Source organism: Motacilla alba, chromosome 15 (genome assembly GCF_015832195.1).
Source record: "Motacilla alba alba isolate MOTALB_02 chromosome 15, Motacilla_alba_V1.0_pri, whole genome shotgun sequence".
Lineage (NCBI taxonomy): Eukaryota > Metazoa > Chordata > Aves > Passeriformes > Motacillidae > Motacilla > Motacilla alba.
Window position 1 is genome coordinate 6,546,279 of NC_052030.1, and position 21,008 is coordinate 6,567,286.

At 42.8% G+C, this 21,008-nt stretch overlaps 1 protein-coding gene across 11 annotated transcripts in view; it reads right to left on the bottom strand.

The window, feature by feature from the left end:
• Positions 1 to 208: 208 nt before the first annotated feature.
• ARVCF (ARVCF delta catenin family member) overlaps positions 209 to 21,008 on the bottom strand; it is a 249,190-nt gene continuing 228,390 nt past the window's right edge. For 10 of the 11 annotated variants that reach the window (XM_038151904.1, XM_038151906.1, XM_038151913.1 and 7 more), the window contains 9 exons: positions 19,638 to 19,765; positions 18,555 to 18,705; positions 16,984 to 17,176; positions 15,709 to 15,820; positions 15,172 to 15,262; positions 14,078 to 14,131; positions 8,777 to 8,868; positions 6,773 to 6,886; positions 209 to 5,408 (listed from right to left, as the gene is read on the bottom strand). In XM_038151904.1, the coding sequence (XP_038007832.1) occupies positions 6,785 to 6,886; positions 8,777 to 8,868; positions 14,078 to 14,131; positions 15,172 to 15,262; positions 15,709 to 15,820; positions 16,984 to 17,176; positions 18,555 to 18,705; positions 19,638 to 19,765 (923 nt within the window). In that variant the 3' untranslated portion in view covers positions 209 to 5,408; positions 6,773 to 6,784. The remainder of the gene's footprint in view (positions 5,409 to 6,772; positions 6,887 to 8,776; positions 8,869 to 14,077; positions 14,132 to 15,171; positions 15,263 to 15,708; positions 15,821 to 16,983; positions 17,177 to 18,554; positions 18,706 to 19,637; positions 19,766 to 21,008) is intronic. The other variant, XM_038151908.1, reaches the window with a different exon arrangement.

A 21,008-nucleotide genomic window follows, 5' to 3' on the forward strand; every position in this document is an offset into this window, starting at 1 on the left:
CAGCATACGGCAATGAGTCAAAAATGTTCAGCTTTACTCATTTACAGGGTATTTCAATTGCCTCTCATTACCACTGACATTTTGCTAACACAGAGCATTGACCTGAGCTAGGGTTGAATAATCCCCTGCCACAGAAAACTGCTGCTGCAAAAGCCAAAGAATATTTAAGATACCTGATGTAACAAAAAGATAACCAATGGCACATGTATTCTTTCCAGGCATGGTTTATTGAAAACACACCAAACTGTTATCCTACATACCTGGTTTCTAACAAGCATTCTACTTGTCTGCATTATGGAAAGATCCTATCATAATAATAATACATTCTGTCACGGTAATATTTGTTCTATGAAAAGCATAATCCACCTTTTTTCCTCTCCACACTTGTAAAATCAAACCATTCTAAGTGTTTCAGTTTATAGTACAGTGTAAATACAATGCAAAATCCCACCAGTCTAATCTACAGAGAGAATGTTGAGCAGTTATTACAGAAAACACATTGTTGATTTTTTTAAATTCTCCTACCATGAAAATTTTAAGGCACATGATAGTTACAAACACATTAGCTACTAATTACCAGTAAGCTTCTTAGTCTAGTTATTTTGTTTTTTCTGAACAGTAAGAACCAGATTGGTAGGCCTTGTAGTATCTGCACTATCTTCCTCCTCACCTTGGACTTCAGATCATCCTACCCTGATGTCAAACTTTAAACAGAAAACAAAGGCTCATAATATCTCCCCCTTAAATGCACTAGATTAGTTACTGTATCAGGAAATCAGAGATTTTCTCTGTCAAAGATAAGGAAACACCAGATTTTAGGGGCATCATAAAGAAATTTTGCAAGAAACTACGCCTATATAAACGCCTTCAAAAACTCCACCCCAACAGCACAAACCTGCTGGCTGAAAGTATTGGCACATTGTAGGTTTCACTGAGCCAGCAGTCGCTCAGCAGATGAGGCTATAACCACTCTTATGTGCCCATTTGGCTTCTGAAGCTTTGCTTACTCGAGGGTTTGACACATGCACCTCTCTCACAGGAAGCTGAGCCTATGCTCAACCTTAAGGCAGGTAACAGAAGGTAACTCACCACCTTCAGTCTCATGAAACTGCTGTAGGAGTGAAAACTGCTTTGCCTAGCACAAGGCTTTCCTGCTAGAAAGCATTACTGAAACTGCTCCTCAGAGCTGGCACGAACTTAGGAAACTGATGTAACAGACATGCCACTCCTGGCTTTCTTCATGTGTCCCTGACAGCAAGTCAGTTCCTAGTCCCCAGGGGCATCTTGGCAACAGAGACCAGATTTGCTTTCCTGATAGAAGCACATTCAGAACCAGAAGGTCTGAGCATGTGAGAACAGATCTGGGATAGGCAGCAGTTACGCCAGAACAGAAGACACTGAAGATTGGGACCTATGGCTGCCCAAGCTGTTCCCTACAGAGCATTTCAAACTGACAACACACCTTGAGTTGTATGTATGGCTATACTGCTACTTAAATCCATGACAGAACCAAATGTCCTACAGCCTTGCCTTTTCCTCTCCTTGGATTCTGCAGACACACTGACCTGGGAAGCTGTAAAGCACAACTGCTCGCACACCTACTTAATGCTTCTCCAGGGGAGTTGGCACAGAGTGTTTTTTCAACTTGCACAGCACAGTGAAAATGCCTGGGAGATATGTGAGCCACCTTCCTGGGAAGAAGGTTCTACACTCATCACATGCTGTCAGAAGTCTCCCTCTCCCCTGTGTTATCTCAGCCCTGACTGGGCCATCAAATTTCCTCCTCATCTTTAGCAGGAGTCTTGCAACACCATCACTTCCTTCCACAACCATCCCCTCCCACTACAATTTCTGCAGGTAGAAATCTCTTCTATCCCAGCCCCTTGCAGGCAGATTCCCTCATGTTTTCACTGTGGAGTCAACAGTAAAAGAGGAGGTCACATACCTGAGCCCTGAAAAGCAGTGCCTGCCTTTTAGCAGGAGACTCTAGACCCTACTGCAGCATTAGTCAACACACACTGCCACTTTCCCTTCTTTACATACAGTCCCTGCTGCCAAAATACAACAATTACGGGTTCATACACCCACATTCCAGAACAGCTCAAACAGCCAGTCACACCTGTGCCAACAAGGGGAGAGTTGAGGGCAGGGGTTGGCACACATCCCACCAGTGAGCCCCTCGCCACTGACCAAAAGGACATTAAATCACCAGACCTGGTTCAAAGTACCCTGCTTTGGACCTCAGCAGGTGGGCTGATAATACAAGGTGACAGTCACATACAAGTCATCCTCCAATCTTTTTTCTTTCCTCACCATCCAAACAACAGCTTGTTGAGTAGAAAAAACCCCACAGTAATGCTGAGGGATGGGTTATTGCTACATACTTGGAAATTAGTTGTCAATGTAAGGCATGGGAAGGGTAGGGGTTTGATGTGTGATTCCTAGGGGAAGCCTTGGCCCATCAACTTGGTATCCAACTTCTTGACATACCATCCTCTGATTTTCTGCAGCAATAAACCATGCTGTCAGCTCACAACTCTGCTGGCTGATGTAACACCCCCAGGAAAACAAAGAACAGTTTGCTACGATGACCTGGGCAGCCAGTGCCATCTAACCTGATAGGGACAGTTCAGGGTGCAGTGTAAATACCAAAAAAGACTTTCGGGAGAAGTGAGATGGGATCTGAATCTGCTTCTCAAATATCCTTTGTTCTTAAGCCCATTAATGACACAGATGAATGTAGACTCCAACCCAGATTCTGAGTGTCCCTGTAGTGTCCCAGTAAGAGCCATGGGATATCTAGGATTAGAAGTCATGACCATAATTGGCCCCAGTCACTTCACTTGCTCCCTCCTGCAGTTTTCTCTGTTAACTTCTTGCTGGCTTTGAAATATCTGCACAATAACTAAACCACAAAGTCTTAGCAGAGACTCCTTTCAACAGTCAGGTCTTTATTTTAAGTGAACTTTTTCTCAGACTCCTTTGGTAAATATATGATTTGAAGTAGATCAGGGACAGACTGACAGCATGGCCCTTCTCTTACACTGTTCTAGTCAGCTACAAAGCAGGTTCCATTGCTAATTACTGAACGTTTTTAAAAAAATCCTTTCATATACAAAAAGAATACACCAAGTACATAACCAAAAGTGATATAAAACTCTTCTGTGTAGCTTGGTTAAAAGGGTCTCCGCGTATTGGCAGAACAAGTATGAAAAGAGCACCATTGATATAATATACAGTCAGACGATGTATCTGGTTTCATTGCCACACTTTATGTCTACACAGAGAGACACTGCCCCGACACAGATAGTCACAGGTGCCTCTCTTTGCTTCCCTTGATCCGCTGAGCATCTTTGGCCCAATAGGACTCTCATGCAGGTGAAAAAACAAATCTTTGCTATGTTGATTTGCTCCAAGCAACTTCACCTTCCCCAGGATCCAGAAGTGACACTGCAACGTATGTGGAAGATGAAGGTCAAAAAGGGAGGGTGCGAAGCAGCACACGTATCATCCAAATCACTGACAGCTTCTGGCATCAGTCTTTTTCCCTGAATCAACAAATGCTTCCCTCTCCTGCAAACTACTTTACATGTTTTGTTAACCTATTCTCTGCACAACAATATATATATATAGATATATAGACTTTTTTATTTATTTATATATATGTATTCATGTCAAATTTTTAATATACTCAAGAAGATACAAAGCTCTTGGTACTTGCCTTTTTTTAAAGTTTTTTAAATTTTTTTTTACAAAAAATGTAATGGTTACTATTACAGTAATATTTTGGGGGAGGCAAGATTGTTGGATACTTCCCCTTTTTAGTCACAAAAGGAACGGCAGGCACTGAAAACCGCAAATGATGTTTGCTAGACTCAAGGATGTGCTTTCCAGTCACACTGTTTTTAGGAGCTTGTTTAAAACTAAATGTGGCAATCAAAGAACAGTGGCAACCAAGTAAAATCAGCAAAAGTCCTCTCAAATGCTGATACTGAGACATTTGCTTCCTATTCTCATCTGCTGCCCTCCCTTGACCAATGCCTGGAGAAAATCAGTGATCTGAAATCATTTCGTCCTCGGCATTTCCAGATACCACATTTGCAGAGTACGTTTTCTTGAGGTAAACATTCCCCTGCAGAAGGCAGGCCTTGGCATCCTGGAGGAGAGCTGCTGCACACAGGTGATTTTCACGCCACGTGAAAATATGCAATATGCAATCTCAAAAGCAAAGGAACACAGAAACCATGACAATGATTTTAAAATGCCAAACCAGTTCCCTTTCTGGCATTTTTCATCAGGATCTTTAGCCCAAATCAAACATGGATCCAACACTGAAAAATTTACTATCAAATGTAAGTGACAGAACCATCTCAAATTTATAGTGTGTTCAAAATGAGACATCCTACAAAAACGCTCCTATTTCCTTCAATGTCTTAACAGCTATGGCAAAAGTAGTTCATCATCATCAATGCAACAATGATACAGTTAACATGTAAAAGCTCCTTATTGCAATCTTTGAGAACATGAAAATAAAAAGCCAGCCAACTCCATTTCTCAGCACATATTTCTGAACCAGGGACACTGAAACCTTCCATAAACTGCTTTTCAATATGTAGAAATAAAAACAGAGACATTACAGAATTCAAAAGGCAGAAGTATTGTACACCAGATTATAATGATAATATAGCACTGTGATTGATATAGCTTACTCTAAAAGCAGATTATACAGCTTGCATCAATTTTGTCATCCACTCTCCAGTTCATTTAACTAGCGTTTAATAGTTTTTGTTCTGCATTTTCTCCCTTCATTGAAATCCAATAAACCCACTCAACATTCCTGCACCTTCTGTGGGAATAATAAAGAAAACCTAAACATTTTTCAGAAAGCCTTTAAAACGTTAAGAGTCACAGTTCAAAAGAAATCCCCCAAAACAAAAACCAAAACAATGAACCCCAAACCAGAAAAGTGCTATTCTCCTCATGGCTACACCTACGGTATCATTTCAAATATCCCGCAGTTCCTCTCTCGCTGTGAAGCTGCCGCATGATGTGCGCTTCTCCAACTTGGCACCATCCGCGCGTTAAGAGTCACCTAAGAACGCAGCCAGCTACATGGAAGCTTGGATTCTCTTTTCTTGCTTTTCTTCTTGCAGGAGTGGGAGGGAGGGAGGGAGGGGGAGGCGGTGGCTGTTTCCAGTGGGAATGTCAGGGAGTTAAGCAGCAGAGTGTCTCGCTGTAAGGCATCGTGCTCCGGGCGATGGCACTCGGGTGGGTTCGCTCCCCACGCCCTCCTGGGACCTGCAGCCCTCCCAGTCTGAATGGCAGTGGTGACTGATGAGATCCTCTGGGTCGAGTCAATGTTTGTTTCTCCCCCCTCAATTAAAAAAAAATGTGGTTGGACTTTAGCCCTGCAAAATAAAGTCAGAACTGATTAATACCAGTCTAGCATGGCCTTGGTGATCTCCATCATCTTGTGGCAGGGCAGTGACTGGAAATGCCAACCTATGCCAACATACGGGCTCCTGGAAGAGCATGTCTGGGAGAAAACGAGCACGGACTTAATTTTTCAAAGTCAGGACCCGACCTGAAGGGCTTCACTGCTCAGAGCAGAGTGCAGGAATGAAGCAGGCACCACAGGCACAGTGATGTGCCTCAGCCCACTGCCTCAGCCACCATGGCTGATCACGCAGCTAAGCAGCCATGGGAGGCCAGTGGTGCCAGGACCTGCTCTGTGACAGTGCCTCAAAATGCTGAAAGCCTCCTCTGGGCAGGTGCTTCCAACCAGAAACAGAAACCATCTGCTAACAGTTTGCACTTCTACTAGACTGAAAGGAAGGAGGGGGAAAAAATATCCAGCACCACCACCCAAAAATATACAGGAGTTTTCTCTCCCACTAATGAAAGGGATTTCCATGTAGAATTATGGGGGTGGATGATGGTTCATGGTTTGGAATTTGGGCCTTTAAAGTCTCTTGCCCACTCTGCTCAGTGCCTTTGTGACAGTCACTGAAATTTTCCTTTAGTCATAGCCAGGGGCACAACACCTGCTGTTCCCAACACAGCATCCTCTGATGGAGTGCCAGAAGGTATCACCAGGGTAACTCGAGCAAGACAGCAGGACACAGATTAGCAGTGGCAGCAGTGAAGAAAGGCCGGTAACATTACTGAGGAACTTGGCACATGGCAAAGGCACACAACTAGAACACAACAAAAAGGCACCTTTCTTTAGTGACACACAATAAAAAAAAAAAAAGAAAATGAAAAGTGGGAATTGTGGGTCACTGTTTATTGTGTAACCAGTATAATCTCCTTGCAAAGATACTTGCGTACAGTCAGCAGCTTTCCTGCTGTAATTCGTGGGAACCTTAGGGGACATCCAAAAATAGTCAAGGATATGTTTTTTCTTAAGTCTCAGGCTAATCTTTATAATGAGCATTGAGGGAGAAAAACGGTTGGAAGCAGGAACACACTACTCAAATTCATTCCCATGCCCTAACAGCAGAAATATTTCACATTTCAGCTGACAACTAATCATTCACAATATTAATTTTCTGCCTGGTTATTTGACAGGTTATTTTTAATCAAACAGTGGTGTTTGATTGCATTTCATTAAAGATACACTGAATAGTATAAACACCACTTTTTATTTCTTCCAAATGTACTTTGATCTATCTCTAAGTTAGCAGTTAGATTTGAAGAGATCCCACAGCTATACAGATCATGCACAAGAGAAAGTTATTTACTAGCCCCAATTACCATTAAAAGGACCTACCATGCATGCAAATTAGACCCAAGAGTCAACAGGCTGGGGTTTAATGTCACGGGCATCCACCAGATTCACCGAAGCCCTGTTACTCCTGCTAATGTTTTTCCTATTTGTGTCATTCTGCAGCACAGGGTGAGGAGTTAAAGCAAAACAGAGCGGATTAATCAAACAAAACCACCAAACAAGTCAGCTTAAAGTAGCACAAAGGAAAATTAGTGGTAGAGAAAGAAACAAGATCAGCAAAGGCACAATACTGACAAAAGCATCTGCAACAGCCAAAAGGCCACACTTCCCTGGATTCCCAGCCTTCCTAGAGCTTTCACCCAGCTCATGAGCCACAACCCCCACAGCCACATTTCTGTCTGGCAGCACAGAGAGGAAGAGCAGCAGCTGCTCAGCTCTGCCCGGGTGAGGGCAGGGCTGTGCACACCGTTGCCGTGTACAATTGCCTGGATTCAGGCTACCCCCAGGTGCTCAGAACCAAGAGGCAGCACAGGCTATGGGTCACACACTGTTGAGGTGAAATGTTTTTTCTCTTTCTCATAAAAGCAAAGCAGCCACTTGCTGAACTCTGGTTGTGCTTCACTTTGGTCATACACTGGAGTTAGGGCTGCTTGATGTTATTTTGAGGGTTGCATTAGATCACTTTAATCAATTTTGAGTAGAAAATTAATTTTCCTACATTATCCTATTTTCCTTAAAAAGACATTTTTTTGCCAAGTTCCTATTGATCAACATTCTAATATAACTTCCTGCATCCATTCCTGCTGCATCCTTGCAAAAATGTACTAGAACTGTGATGAAGGAACTAGGAAGTTTATTTGACTGATACTGGCTCGAGCAGGACCATCTCTTGCCAACTGGAGGAGAGGGACACATTGTAGGACTTCAGTAATCAGCTTAAAAAAAGTCCAGGCAGTTTGAAGCCATGCTCTCCAGGGTGTACCTTCTTGGAAAGGCAGAACACAGCAGGAAATGCCTGACTAGGCAAGTTAAAACAGACAAGTTGCTGCAATCTTCCTAGTTTACCATCTGTGGAAGTATTTTTCTCCAAATGCCAGTTTTTAAATTTCCTTGTTCAATGATGGTGGGTTTGCCTTTCAGCTGACTGAAGTTCAACTCTTTCCCATCAACATGAATCACCTGGATTTTCTGTTGTTATCAACAATGTGCTGAAGGTTATTAAGGACAGCTTTCTGCAGACCAGCAATAGTGTCTCCTACCACTGACTCTTATTTCAATGAATCCTCATTTTCCTTCTTGAAATTACTCCCCCAGAGGAAAACCCAAGCTTGTGTTAAGGCCAGGGAGAACTGGTGACCACAGCATTAACAGACTTTTTACTCTGAAAAGGTACAGAAGTGCAACAGAAATTACACAGAGCCTACTGAGCCACATTTGTACACAGCCTATAATAACAAAAAGCCTTGTAAAATAAGAATTATTTTTAATTAGAAAGTAGTCTAAATTTGTATTTAGAAGACACACACATAACTGTGCATGTCTCTTTTTTCCTCTCCATCTCCCTGGCCCATGGCCATGGTCCATCATCAGAACTGTGAATGAATGCTGCAGAAATGAGTACTATTCACCACACTGCTGGACACGGACACATAAGATCACACCTAGTTCTCATGATGAAGACAATAAAGCAGCGTGACATCTGAAGAGACTTGTCAGAACAAAGTCTGAGCACAGTTACACAGCTCAGGGCCAGGGAATGCTGCCTGGACAAGGGCAACAGAACAAACACTTCCTATCTTTACAACCTCATCTATTTACAAGAGTACAGCAACTACCTGCACTTGCTCCTGCACTGGAAAGCAACATTTTGTTTTTATTTCTAGTTAGCCAAATGCTAAATTACAAAATAATGCCCTCTATGTGAAATAAAAAAAGGCACTTTATACAGCCCCCTAGTGAGTGACTACCCTGTGTTTGTGGCTGAGGACACTGGACTCCTTTCTTCCCAGGGCACTAACTAGCACCCAGCACTAAGAGGGAGCTCACTTTTAAAGGTTCCTTCTCGGAAGCGTCTCCTGTGTTATCACTGGTCTTGTACTTGCGCTCCTTGTCTCGGTGGTCGATGGTGGAATATCCATCTGAGGAGAAAACACAACAGTCAGGCATGAAGCAAAAACAAGAGCAGAAACAGAGCTGATGCCAGCAGAATTCTCAGCAAAGGGAAAGAAAACAAACCACCACAACCCAAAGATGCCGGCAGCCTGCTTCTCATGTGCTCCAGCTCTAAAATTTCATTTTCACTAGCTAAAAACAAACAGAGAAGCCTTCTTTTTATAGCACTGCCAGATGCTGGCACTCATTAGCAAGCAGCACTGTTTTCATCCCAGCCTGCTGCACTTTTTAGTGTGCCCAAGGAAAGCAGCAAGTTGTCATCTCATGCCCTGTGGCTAATGAGCTCCAAATTCAGCCCAAATCCTGCATTCCTTGCTTAGCAGCCTGATTAATTGGCTGTGTTCATTCTCTGAATGCTCTGCAGCCTGTTACCACTTTTCCTGAGCCTGACTACTAGCAGGACATGACAACAATTTGGAAGAGTCCCCGTCAGAGCACTGAGAAAAAGGGCCTGTCGAGTTGGAAGAAATCTCAATGCAATCCCTGCTGTGCTTGGGCTGTCTTTCATTACGAAGCAGCACCTGTTGGTGCCTTTTCTCCTGACAACTAAGAACAGCATGAAAGCATGATGAACACAAGGAAGAAAACTATGAGAGGGTTTTATAAAGAAATGGCTGTAATTATTTCAGAACCTTTGCTTTGAATCATTGTCAGACAATGCAAAACTTAATTTATTTTCACGATGCATCAAATTTCCCTCATTATCAGTGACAAATGGATCCTTGCCTGCTCTGCTTTGACAGCATTGTAATCTGGAGTAAACAACACCCGAATTTATACCTCCCTGTAGGCTTTTGTTTTCCCCTGTGTAACTGAGGGATCATTAATGTTTTCTTGTCCTGACAAACTGTGTTTTCAGAATACCACAAAAAGTTTTACATAAACTATCAAAATGCCTCTCTCTCAGTTTGTTACTTGCCTATAACAGGCCATTAAGGAAAAGTGAGTGATGTATTTGTGGGCTTGTTGTGGCACTGTTTGCCCACATGACAACTGCACACAGAGCCAGGTTAGACTGAGAAAAGCTGCAGTGTTCTGTGTGCCTCAAACCCAAGTGCACACAGACCAGCAAACAAGCACCTGAGGCAGGATGTATTTTTGACACCAAGGGCAGTAAGAGATGATTTAACCATGCTGACCAAAAATAACTAAAGAATTTTGGAGTTATATATGTAGTTCACAGATCATAAAGCATGATTTGCTACACAGCACTTAACTTACAATTACTTGATGACAATCAAGATGCCTGACATTCTTAGCTATTCCTTTTGAACAAAAAAAGAAAAAAAACCAGCTGCACCCAGCTACCCAGCCAGCACTTGTGGAGAATGCACGACCGATAATTCCCTTTTAAATGACAGGCATGAACACTGCTAGTAGGCTATGTCCTAATCTACAGATTCATCATTTAGTTAGAACAAAATACTTCACAAAAGTATGTATTAGGTGATGCAAAAACAGAAAATCAAACTTGCAGCATGTGGGTGGTAGCTTTTTACAATCGCATGGTAACTGTACTCACAAGGATCTAATGGATCACTTTGCATTTTTGTAGTGCCATCATCATGGATGATCGACAAATACTTCCAAAAGGAATTGCCAAGACACAATAGAAATCTTTGAACTACTCCCAGAAAGCAACAGCCACTAAGTGAAGCTGATGGCAGCTGTGATACTTCCCAGGGAGCAAGGTCATTAGTAAACTGTAATCATAAAAAATAAAAAACCAAACCAGATCTTTAATACTATCAAAAAATTAAAACTCCCATACTTAGCCAGGACACATCAGCAAGAGGAAAATCCCGCTTTTGCACTGGCAGTAATCTGACAACAAAGAACACTCAGGAACTTTGCTCTTTGCACCTGAACTCCAGCACATTTTGTCCTGTGGGCCCCTGGCCTGTACAGAGACTAGCATCCACAGGTCACACGTGCAAAACCCACACACTGTGCTATGTCTCCATCAAGATAAGTAGCAGCAGAGATAGGTAGTTCATGATTTGATCAAATAAAATGAGAAATATCTTGAAAGAGGCTGCATTAGAGAAGTAATACCTCACTGCCCTAAGAACCACGGCTCTGCAAGAAGTTAGAAATAATGCTTCTCTCTTGTTTCAGAATCATCTGAGGAAGCAGTCAGAATTAGTTGCTTCTGTGAAATAAAAATCTATACATATCTTGCTGCTCCAAGGTATAAGTACATTATTTTGACTTAATACAATTGCTTGTATAGACAAAAGTTACTTTGGTCAATAGAGGAATGTCCCATCCTTTGCTTGTTTACTTCTCTCTTTCAGCATCCTGCTTGTTGTTGTCTCTATTGCTTCTCTATCTCCCCCTCACTCTACAGCAACATTTTTGTGTCATCACAATTTAAAGGACCAAATACCTGCCTGGCAGTGTCAGTCCATCTGTGCCCTCACACAGCTGTCAGCTTACAAAAGATCAAATCTCTAAACCCATCAAAGAGGAGGAGGAGGAGAAAGGAAAAGTCATGCCTTGTCAGAACCCAGGACACCCCTCTGGGTGCCCTGGATGGCCCGAGCCCCTGGCAGGGGGCTCTGAGACCCTGGCATGCAGCCAAAGACACGTGGGGTTTTGATCTTAGCCCATGGAGCAGATTACCAACTCTGTATGAAGAATTACAAGTCACTAAAGTTTAAGTAGCATAATAGTAATTGTCACAGGGTGAAAAATAGAATTTTGGGGATTTTAGAATGGAGGTTTGAAGTCCCAAGATGAAGGGATTTGGGCATGCCCTGTCCTTCTTCTTTCTTCCTTTTAGCCTCCATGATTTGGGTGATGTTGGCACTTTTAGATTGGTTTAGAATAGAAGCTGACTGTCCAACATAGGTGATAGGTATTGGAACAGAATTGTAAATATAGTACACATAGTTTTTAGTATAAAAGATAGCACCAGCCTCGTGGGCAGGCAGTGTGCCTTTGGCTCACCTGCTGAACAGATCATGGCAGGCCAGACAGAAAATGTTTTAGACAACAATTAATAAACAACCTTGAGAACGACAGCCGAAGACTTCTGACTCTTTCGACAGCTGGGTTGGGAAAAAGCCTTTCAACACAATCTCAGGGTCATCCTGATAGCAGCAACTCCCAGGATGCCTGAAGATGGGCATGGAGGACAGTGGCATTTGAACTCTGTGTCTCTGGTCTGAACAATTTCACCTCCCAAGTGCTCCTGTCTGAGTGCCTGAAGGTTAACCAAGGCACACACAGAGTTTTGGAGGATTTGACACAGACTGGAGATGATGATTCTGCTGCCTCTACAGACAGCTCAGGGGCAGGGCCCCAGGCACATGGTGACAGTGGCACTGCTTCTCTCCAGCCTGCCTGGAGCTGGGGACGCCTGACAAACCTGATCATCCCATGGTGACTCGTAACATGGGGTTTCTTCTATCTCCCAGCACATTCACACCCTACCCAGGCTGTTCCACTGCCCCAGACAGCAGGGAACCGACTGCTCTAGTACTGCTAGCTGATGGGGAACATACCCTTTTGTCTCCCTAACCAATAACAGCAAAGTGACTTCCTCTGTTAGAGGAAAGAAGGATGAACCCCTACAGCATTAGAAAAGAAGCTGAGACAGCACCAGCAATTTTCTTTTTGTGATCTTGAAGCAGAGCCAATGTGGGTTAACAGGAAAGGCCCAAGCACCAGGACAGCCTGAACACTGGTGAGAAGAACCCACAGAGGAGGGGCAGACAGGTGGGGATATTCTGGAACCATCAGTCCTGTATGTATGTACTCTGCAGGCAATGAACACTGGGCTGGAAGGAATAGTTCATTCCAGAGTGGAAAACGAACAAAAACTCCAGAACACAACAGTCCACTATGGAGTTAAAATCTGAAAATAGAGTCTAGAGCACTTATGTCCATAAGACAGAAAACATGCAGCATCTGGAAGAGCCTGAAGAGAAGAGATTAAATGTTGTTATTCCAGTTCCCTGGAATTAAGGATAATAAACTGGATAAATGAAGCTGTGCTATTTCAGAGGTCAGCTGAAAAGAGACTAAAGTCATAGTCATATTGGAAGGAAAAAGCACTCAAGAGCTGGAATCAGGAAAACTTGACAGATCTCATCTTCTAAAGGTGATAAAAAGACTGGAGAATAGCATGGCCCAGAGAATCTGCCTGATGCTGTACATATGCTGTAAATTTGCATTTTGTTTTGTACTCGGGGCTGTACCAGTAACTCCTGAGAGCATAAGGCAGCAATTAATACTGAGACTATAAACAATCAGCACTGCCCATTCTGCAGCACCTGCCAGCACACAGCTATTCCTGCCAGGCAATCCTCTATGAAGAGATTTTCTTCCATTGTGAGAACAAATGTTTCAGTGTTCCCTAAGGCAAAATACATATGGACAGTTCATTTATGGCAGGTGGTATCTCATTTTTCCAAGAATACAAAAGGTAATATATACCTGTTCTTTTACTTTCTGAATATGCTTGGCTTTTTCTTAGCTCTAACTTGCTGTTTTATTCAATCACAGTTACTAATAGCAGTGTACCAAACTGTTTGATCTGGAGGCATTCATACAGCTGCATTTAAATAGTGCAAATTCTCAGGAGACCACACAGCACCTTTATCTACCTTGGTAAAGAAAAAAAAACCCTAAAAGTTTAACACTGCAGAGCTTATCAGTCTCAAAGCGCATCACTGTCAGTCAGTGGCTCTTCTCAGTCTAGAGGAAAAGCTGGGCTCGTTTAGATGCAGGTAAATGGAAAGTAGAGTCATGAATATCACACACACTAACCTATTTTTGGTGTTACCTACAAAAACAAAGGCAGAAGAGATTTAAATACAAGCAATACATTGAAGTAAATTTTCAACTCTTTCTTTTTGAATCCCGGAGACTTCCAGATCTGTAATAGGGAATATACAGCTGCCTCAGGGACCAACGAGCAAAATGAGAGCTGGGTCAGTGTACCTCCAACACATGCATAAAGCAGTGGGGGAGATTGGTGTGCACACTCTACATGTATACAAAGAAAAAAAAAAACAATGACCAGTGTTTTGTGAGGTAATGTTCTGTTTTAAATGTCAGCTTTATCCACCTGAAATAATATCTCCTAGAGAAACAGCTGAACTTTCCTGTGAGTGACAGTGTGCTCTATTGGAACAGACAGAGAGTTTGATCTACGACTGAATTTACCTGGGCCAAGTTCATCCATAGGTATCATATCACGACTCCCAGACTTCTCATTATCTAGAAAACAGAAGCATTGGAACAACTTGAGGTACATTTGCTTTTCTCAAAACCTGGTAGTTCTGAATTAGTCACAAAACCAGAGAGGTTGATAAAGTACTGAATGCAGAGATTATTGTAAAAAAAATTCCCAAACTATTCAATTGTTATCCATTCAGAAAGGGAAGTCTGAATCAAATTCTCCAGAGAGCACACATAATCCATGTATTTTCTGCTTTGGCACTGTAATACAGGGTTTTCTCTCTCCAACAGAAACCACAGTTCTGCTTTGGACTACCTACCACGATTAACAAGCTTCTCTTTGGTCTCTCCAGAGTAAAAGAGAATAAGTAAGAGTGCAGCTTCTCATGGCACACCAGCCAATCCAGCAGCCTGCTGAGCCAACAGAAAACTAAGAAAGAAGTTTCTTGTCACATCAGCAAGCTGACCCAAATCATCCTCAGTCTTCATCATGTGCCAGGTTTGATCAAAGACAGGGAAGGTGGAAACAGGCAGGGCAGTGTGGGGCTGTTGTTTCTGCAGTAACACCAGAGAAAGTGCACCAGGCAAACCCTGCTCTTAGCAACCAGAGCCAGGCTCAGAGACACAGCAATCATGGTGAAATCAAAGCTGGTGCTACACTGGTATTGGTGTGCCTGTGCCTCAGGAAAAAGCACAGACAGGATTAGCTGGAGCTTGAATAAACTCATCTCCAGTAAAAAAGTTCTGCAAAGTAGAGGAAGAGACTGTGCCAAATTTGGCACATTTATTTAAAAAGTGGAAAGACTCCAGTACAGAGTAGGGGTAAGGTCAACCCACATGCAGGAAGATTAAACTGTTAACACTGCATCCAAGTTCAGAAAACAGTATCAGCAGTGTACATTTCGTAAGGAAAGAAATTCTATCCATCTCCAGGTAATAGGGACTGATTATTTGAGACTGTGGGGTAAAAAATCACATATGAATAATGCATTTTTACCCCCTTGTGCTGTAACACAGTCACAGCAAATCCAGAAAACCAGTAAAGCACTATATGACAAGTGATAAAGAGAAGAACTGACCTTGACTTTTATCCACCAGAGGCAAAGTGCTGTCATCATAGCCAGACCTGCCAGCAGTACCTTTGGAGCCCTTTGGAGCTGCAGAAACAGACTACAAGACAAAAACCACACAAACACCAAATTACTACTCATGGAACCTGAACAATACGAATAAATGAACTGACAGCACAGAGAGATTATGGAATGCGCTTAAGCCCCCCTTCTATTGATAATATGGAACTGGAGTATTTTTTATTTTCACACAGATTTGATGGAGGAGTTCTCTCCCTGTTATCTCAATGGCAGCACTGCTGCCCTGTGAAAGAAGCAAAAGCCTTCCACAAGAGAAGGTGAGGAGGCTGCTTGTAAAGAAGAGCACCTACAACGCAGCAAAGCACAGCCAGCAACTCTATGCAGGATGGTGTTACTGAGTAGGGAACAATCCACTGCACTCTCACCTGGAAGAACAGAAGTGAAAATGAAGATCTACAGACTGCAAGACTGGCCTAAGTAAGGACATCTCCACTCAGGCATTTCCAGAACATTTAAGATCTTTACCTGAAAATGTGACTTGTTCCACCCATCCTTCTGAAGGGCGTTTCGTAGTTCTTTATAGCTCCAGATCATCTGAAGGATGTGAGATGCTGCTTTTGTTTCTCTGGGAGACTGGCTGATTTGCAAGATAAAATTACGCTTTAAGTATCAAGCAATGTCCAACTATTTGTATGTTAATGCCTAATGCTTCACACAACTACTATTTGAACCTATAAATAATGGGATAGATGTGAAATCATTCACTGACTTCTTAATATCTATAGGTATTTGCTGACAAAAACAGAAATTGAAATGTTATGAATTTTGCACATTTCTGTGTTTTCACATGTATTGCTGGACAAGTACTGTCAGGTCAGGTCAGAAGCCATGGTGACACTTTTGTCTTGTAGCTGTCATTAAGCAAGAACAGATTCCATTCTGCCTGGATTTATTCGGAGAAAAAAAAACAAACCAAAAACCAAAAATGTTTTCAGCCACTTTTGCAACCTTCATCCCAATGTACATCTATTCCTCACAATTCAATCAAGTTGCTCCATGGTTTAAAACACCTTACACAGTTATTTTTGTCAGCAAAAAAAGTAAGCTGTTTTTAATTTGAAAATGAAATTTTATATATTCCTTACTAAGTCAGTAAACAGACACCTTTTATAATATAAAACAGGCCTAGATTTTTGGTGGTTCTCATATTTTGTAACAATACAACCCAAGAAGGCTACTTCAGCTACTTTCCCAGAAGTCTGCAGCAAACACACCTACAACGTCTAACGACACGAACTACACAAAACAAAGTTTCCTCTACAGCCGTCAGAACGGAGTTTTTAAATGGGAAAAAAAATTGTCACTCCAAATCACCACCAACAGCTCTTTGGCCAGAACAATTACTGCACACCATTAACCATTTCACCTAAAAGAAACAGATTTCATCACTGGCATTCCAGCAGTGAACACTGCCACAGAAAAAAGGCCTTCCAAACTAAAACCGAAGATCATGGTTTCACTGCAAATGCTGCCTGGTAAGTGTATATATGGTGCTAAGATGACTCTGACAAGGAGAGAGCGCGTCTTAACACGACTGAAGTGACTCATCAATTAACCTTTTTCATCAAGTACCTTTTAAAGGTGCTGGCTGTTTTTACTTTGTTTATATTAACTGCTGAAATTACAGCTCTGAATGGCTGGGATGCTCCAATACTTTCACAAAGCAAAAACTGCTGTTCATAGTGACATTTTCATGTTTGCAAGGAGTCCTTATGCATTTTGCTTTCAACTGTAACTTACCTTGACTTGCTGATAGCTACCAGCTTCTGAATGCCCTGTGTCTGGATCAGAGACCTTGCATTTTCTGAGCTGTCAGTAATGATTTCATGGATGGTATTCAACACTGCAACCACAGTGTCCTCTTCCAGGTTCTTTGCAGATCTCTGCTGCCTGCTGGGCAGATTTCTTACCAGCTCACCCATGGCATAACTACCTAGATAAGGGGAAGCGATACCATTAGGCAGCCCTAATAATAATTTCAGCTTTCCATCCTGAATGATAAAAGTCAATGGTGTTTGCTATGTCGGAAAAAACCCTTATCATGCATGTGTTTTAAACCACAAGACTGTAACTTCACAGGGTATTTATAATTCATTCATTATTTCAAGGCGATTGACACCTGATAAAGCTAAGATAAAGTCCTTCATCATGGATTCTGAAAGGTATTGAGGAGAGAAAAAAGGCATTTTTACTGAGAATTTTACAGCCAACATCCATCATATTTTGCAAAGCCTGAGGCAAAAAAGCATCCAGTAGCTGCTAATGCCAGGTATTCATGCTAATACACGCACATGGTTTACTCAACTTAGCCTTGCAATAGGCCTTCTGGGGCAAGGTGTGCAGCCATGCATTTATTAACCTTCTCCAACAAAGGTAAGAAAGAGTGTTTCCTCCTGGGTGCAGTTAGCCTTCTCCACGGTATAGTACTTGAGAAAAAACAGGGAATCTGGACTATATCATTCCCAGGTATCCATCTGTATCATTTGCCTGGCTATACTTCTGAACTATTAAAATGAGAACCTGACATATTAAGGTAGAATCCCACCTTGTCATTTGCCAGTATCAACTTCAATGATGGCCCTAAACACGTCACTAGTACTTCCTGGTACTGGTGAAGTTTCCAGGCCAGTAAGGCCTGACAAAGTTAAACAAATACCTTAGTTAAATACAGAAGTCATCTAGAGGAAAACTCATCTCAGCTGAATCTTTCAAGATTCCTGCTTATGGGCAGGTGAATGTTATTTACCTCTTTGGATAGGAGCTAGAGCAGTGCTGAACAGCAACTTGAAGAATATTAAGTTCTTTAGTGCCCAGCTTCTACAAGTACCCACCAGACAAAAGGATGAGAAAGGAAGGAGGAAGCAAAAAACCAAAGGTACAGCTTTGGAGCTCCCTGCACTTCCCCAGGTTAGCTCAGCACAACAAAGGCCAGACTCCCACTCTAACTGGAGTAGCAGGCAGGCCTAAGGAGCAACATCTATGAGCACAAGTCCCATACCAGCCAGAGCTAAGGAAAAGACAGGAAACCTCATAACCCAATCCAGCCCTCCGCACATCTACACACACTCCTCTCCTGCAAAAATGTACACCTAATGGTACTCCCAAGTTAGAGATCTGCCTCAAGCCACAGCTCCTTTGAATGGGCTGGAAATACATTCTGAGCTGACAGCTCGCCATTTGGCAGCTACAGCGCAATCCCAGATAGCATGGATGGAAACTGCAGAGAGAACAAATCCTCAGCACAAGGGACAAAACCTCAGGTCTCAAGGGTCTCCAAGCTCCCAGGCTGGTTAGAGAAGTTCAGAAGATACCTATGAGATCTTTATTGCGACGATCCATGGAAAGGTTTCTCAGGGCGATGGACACAGCCCTCACCACCTTGTCCGAGTCGGACTGGAGCAGCTCCACGAGCACTGGCAGCCCCCTCTCCTTCCGCACCGTCGCGCGGATGTACGTGGACCACTGATTGGGACACACGAGAGAAAAGAAACAACACCAAGTACTGTGAGTTCATACACCCACTCTTTGCTTGCTCCTGGCATTTCCTTCAGTGCTGTAACCCATTTTTTCTCTGCAAAGTCCAGTTAGGTTTTGTGTGCTGATTCATCCCATTGCCTTAACCCTTCATTCAAGTTCACCGAGAACCAAGGAAGAAAGGGGGTATGAGTTCATCCTACAGCTTCTGGGGAAAGAGGGCAGGAACAGAAGGAAGGAGCATCATCTGCCAGCATCTGTTCTGCACACACTTTGGTGTGAAAACACATCCCTCCGGATTAGGAAAAAAGAGGTCACTTGGAGGAAACAGTAAAGCACCTAAAGCATCTGTTATCCTCCTCCTCCTCCAATTTCATGGTTTTATTCAGTTTCATGATTGTTTTTCAAACAAACCTGTATTATTTAAAATAAGCTGGCAGGCAGCTGTAAAACACCACCCTGCCAACCCTCAGGCTGCTATCAGTCCCACTTTGCTGAGTGGTTCGAGAAGTAATCAGACAAATCTTCTGAGAGAACTGCCTGATTAGGTCTGGGGATGCTTCACAGAGGGTACTGGGGGACACTCTGGAGTGCAGTTTCCTCAGCAAACTGTCAATCCAACAAATTAAGTATTCAGAACACATAACTATCTAATACGAGGCTTTCCTGAATGGACAAAGCAGTGGCTGAAGTGGTGGCACTGAGCATAGTTCCACTATGTAAACATCACCAGTCCAGAAGACACAAAACATCTTCAATAAGCAAATGGAAGCAATTTCCTTGACATTCCCATCTCCTTCATTTTTAAAGGAGATACAAATGTACAGAGTCACAGCGCACCTGTGTCCCACCTACAATGGGACATCCCCTTATTCTTTACTTACACAAAGGAAACAAAAAAGACTGAAGACTGCACTCACCGTCCAGTTGCCAGCACTAAGGTTCTGCAAAGCTCCTGCAGCAGCTTCCAGCGTGTTGAAGTTCTGACTTTCAGTGAGGATGGAGAGGTACAGTCGGACCACATCTGGCTGGTACAATAATTCAAAGCCTGCAGGTGGGGCAAGAGGAGAACAGAAGCAAGAGAAGCAGAGAACACAATGTATAAACAAACACATAACCCTATTCAATAACCTAAGAGAACAACCAAGGGAAAGCTGTGACAACACAGAAGAGCTTCTGCCATGTTCAAGACATTCTATCCACAGCTGTTGGAAATGGTGGAGACAGCAACTCATGCAGAGAAATGTTCACCTGGGCTGCAGGTTGCTTTGCTTGTCTTAAGGTTGACAATTCTTTCTGGAATCTGTGCTATGCTATAAACTGCCCAGCATGCAGGTGGTGACAAGAGACAATTTTTGCCTGTGACAATTATTACTTTGCATCTCTAGACAGGGCTGCAAATTCACCTTGCACTCCTGTCCTTGTTCAAATATCTCTCAATACTTTTAGAGACACAAAGAGCAGGACCAAACAGAGTGAGCTACACCATCCTGTCAGCCACGCCCTGCACACACCTAGGGGACAGAAGGAAGAGGCAGGGTGTCCAAGTGACCAGAACCCCCAAGTGTGAGTGGCAAGGAGGAACACTGACTCTAGTTCAAATACTCAGCACAGAAATACGTCAGCGTTGTCCCACACTGGGAGACTGTGACAGCCACATCTGTTCACTGCAGATCCCCAGAGTCACAGTATCAGTTGTGCAATTTCAGCCTGACAGGAATGAGAGCTATTCCCAGCTCTGCCAAGGATTTCCTTTTGTGATGCTGAATAACTGACAGTACCATCGTGTTCTGACTTCCTCACCCATAGGATTAGGATTTATGCATCTACCCACCTTAAAAAGATCTTAGGCAAGAACCCCATCGCTCCAAATTGCTGAACAATTTGAAGCAATTTTTATCTATCTTCCTTCACTAAGTGTAGCACGATACACTGCATCAATATGGGCGGAGTAAGCCAAGCATCTGCTTAGAGGACTGGCCAGACAAACCATCTCAAAGTGCTGTTCAGGTTATGTGAACAAAAAAACTAAACCTCTAAATTGCCTTGGTGAGTGCACGAGGGCACAAGCAAGCTCTGGTCAGTGGGACTCAGCTGCAGTCACTGTAGCTGGTCTGGTGGCCTTTGGGATGTTTGCAGTAAGTAAGCATTAGGCAATGTAGCAAGCATTACCTAGGAGAGGATGTCTAGAAAAACATCAAAGAAAGCATAAAGATGTGAAGAAGCCTGGGCAAAGAGGCAATTTCAAGCTTGTTTTGAGCAAAATAATTTTTATTATTTGTACGCATGAA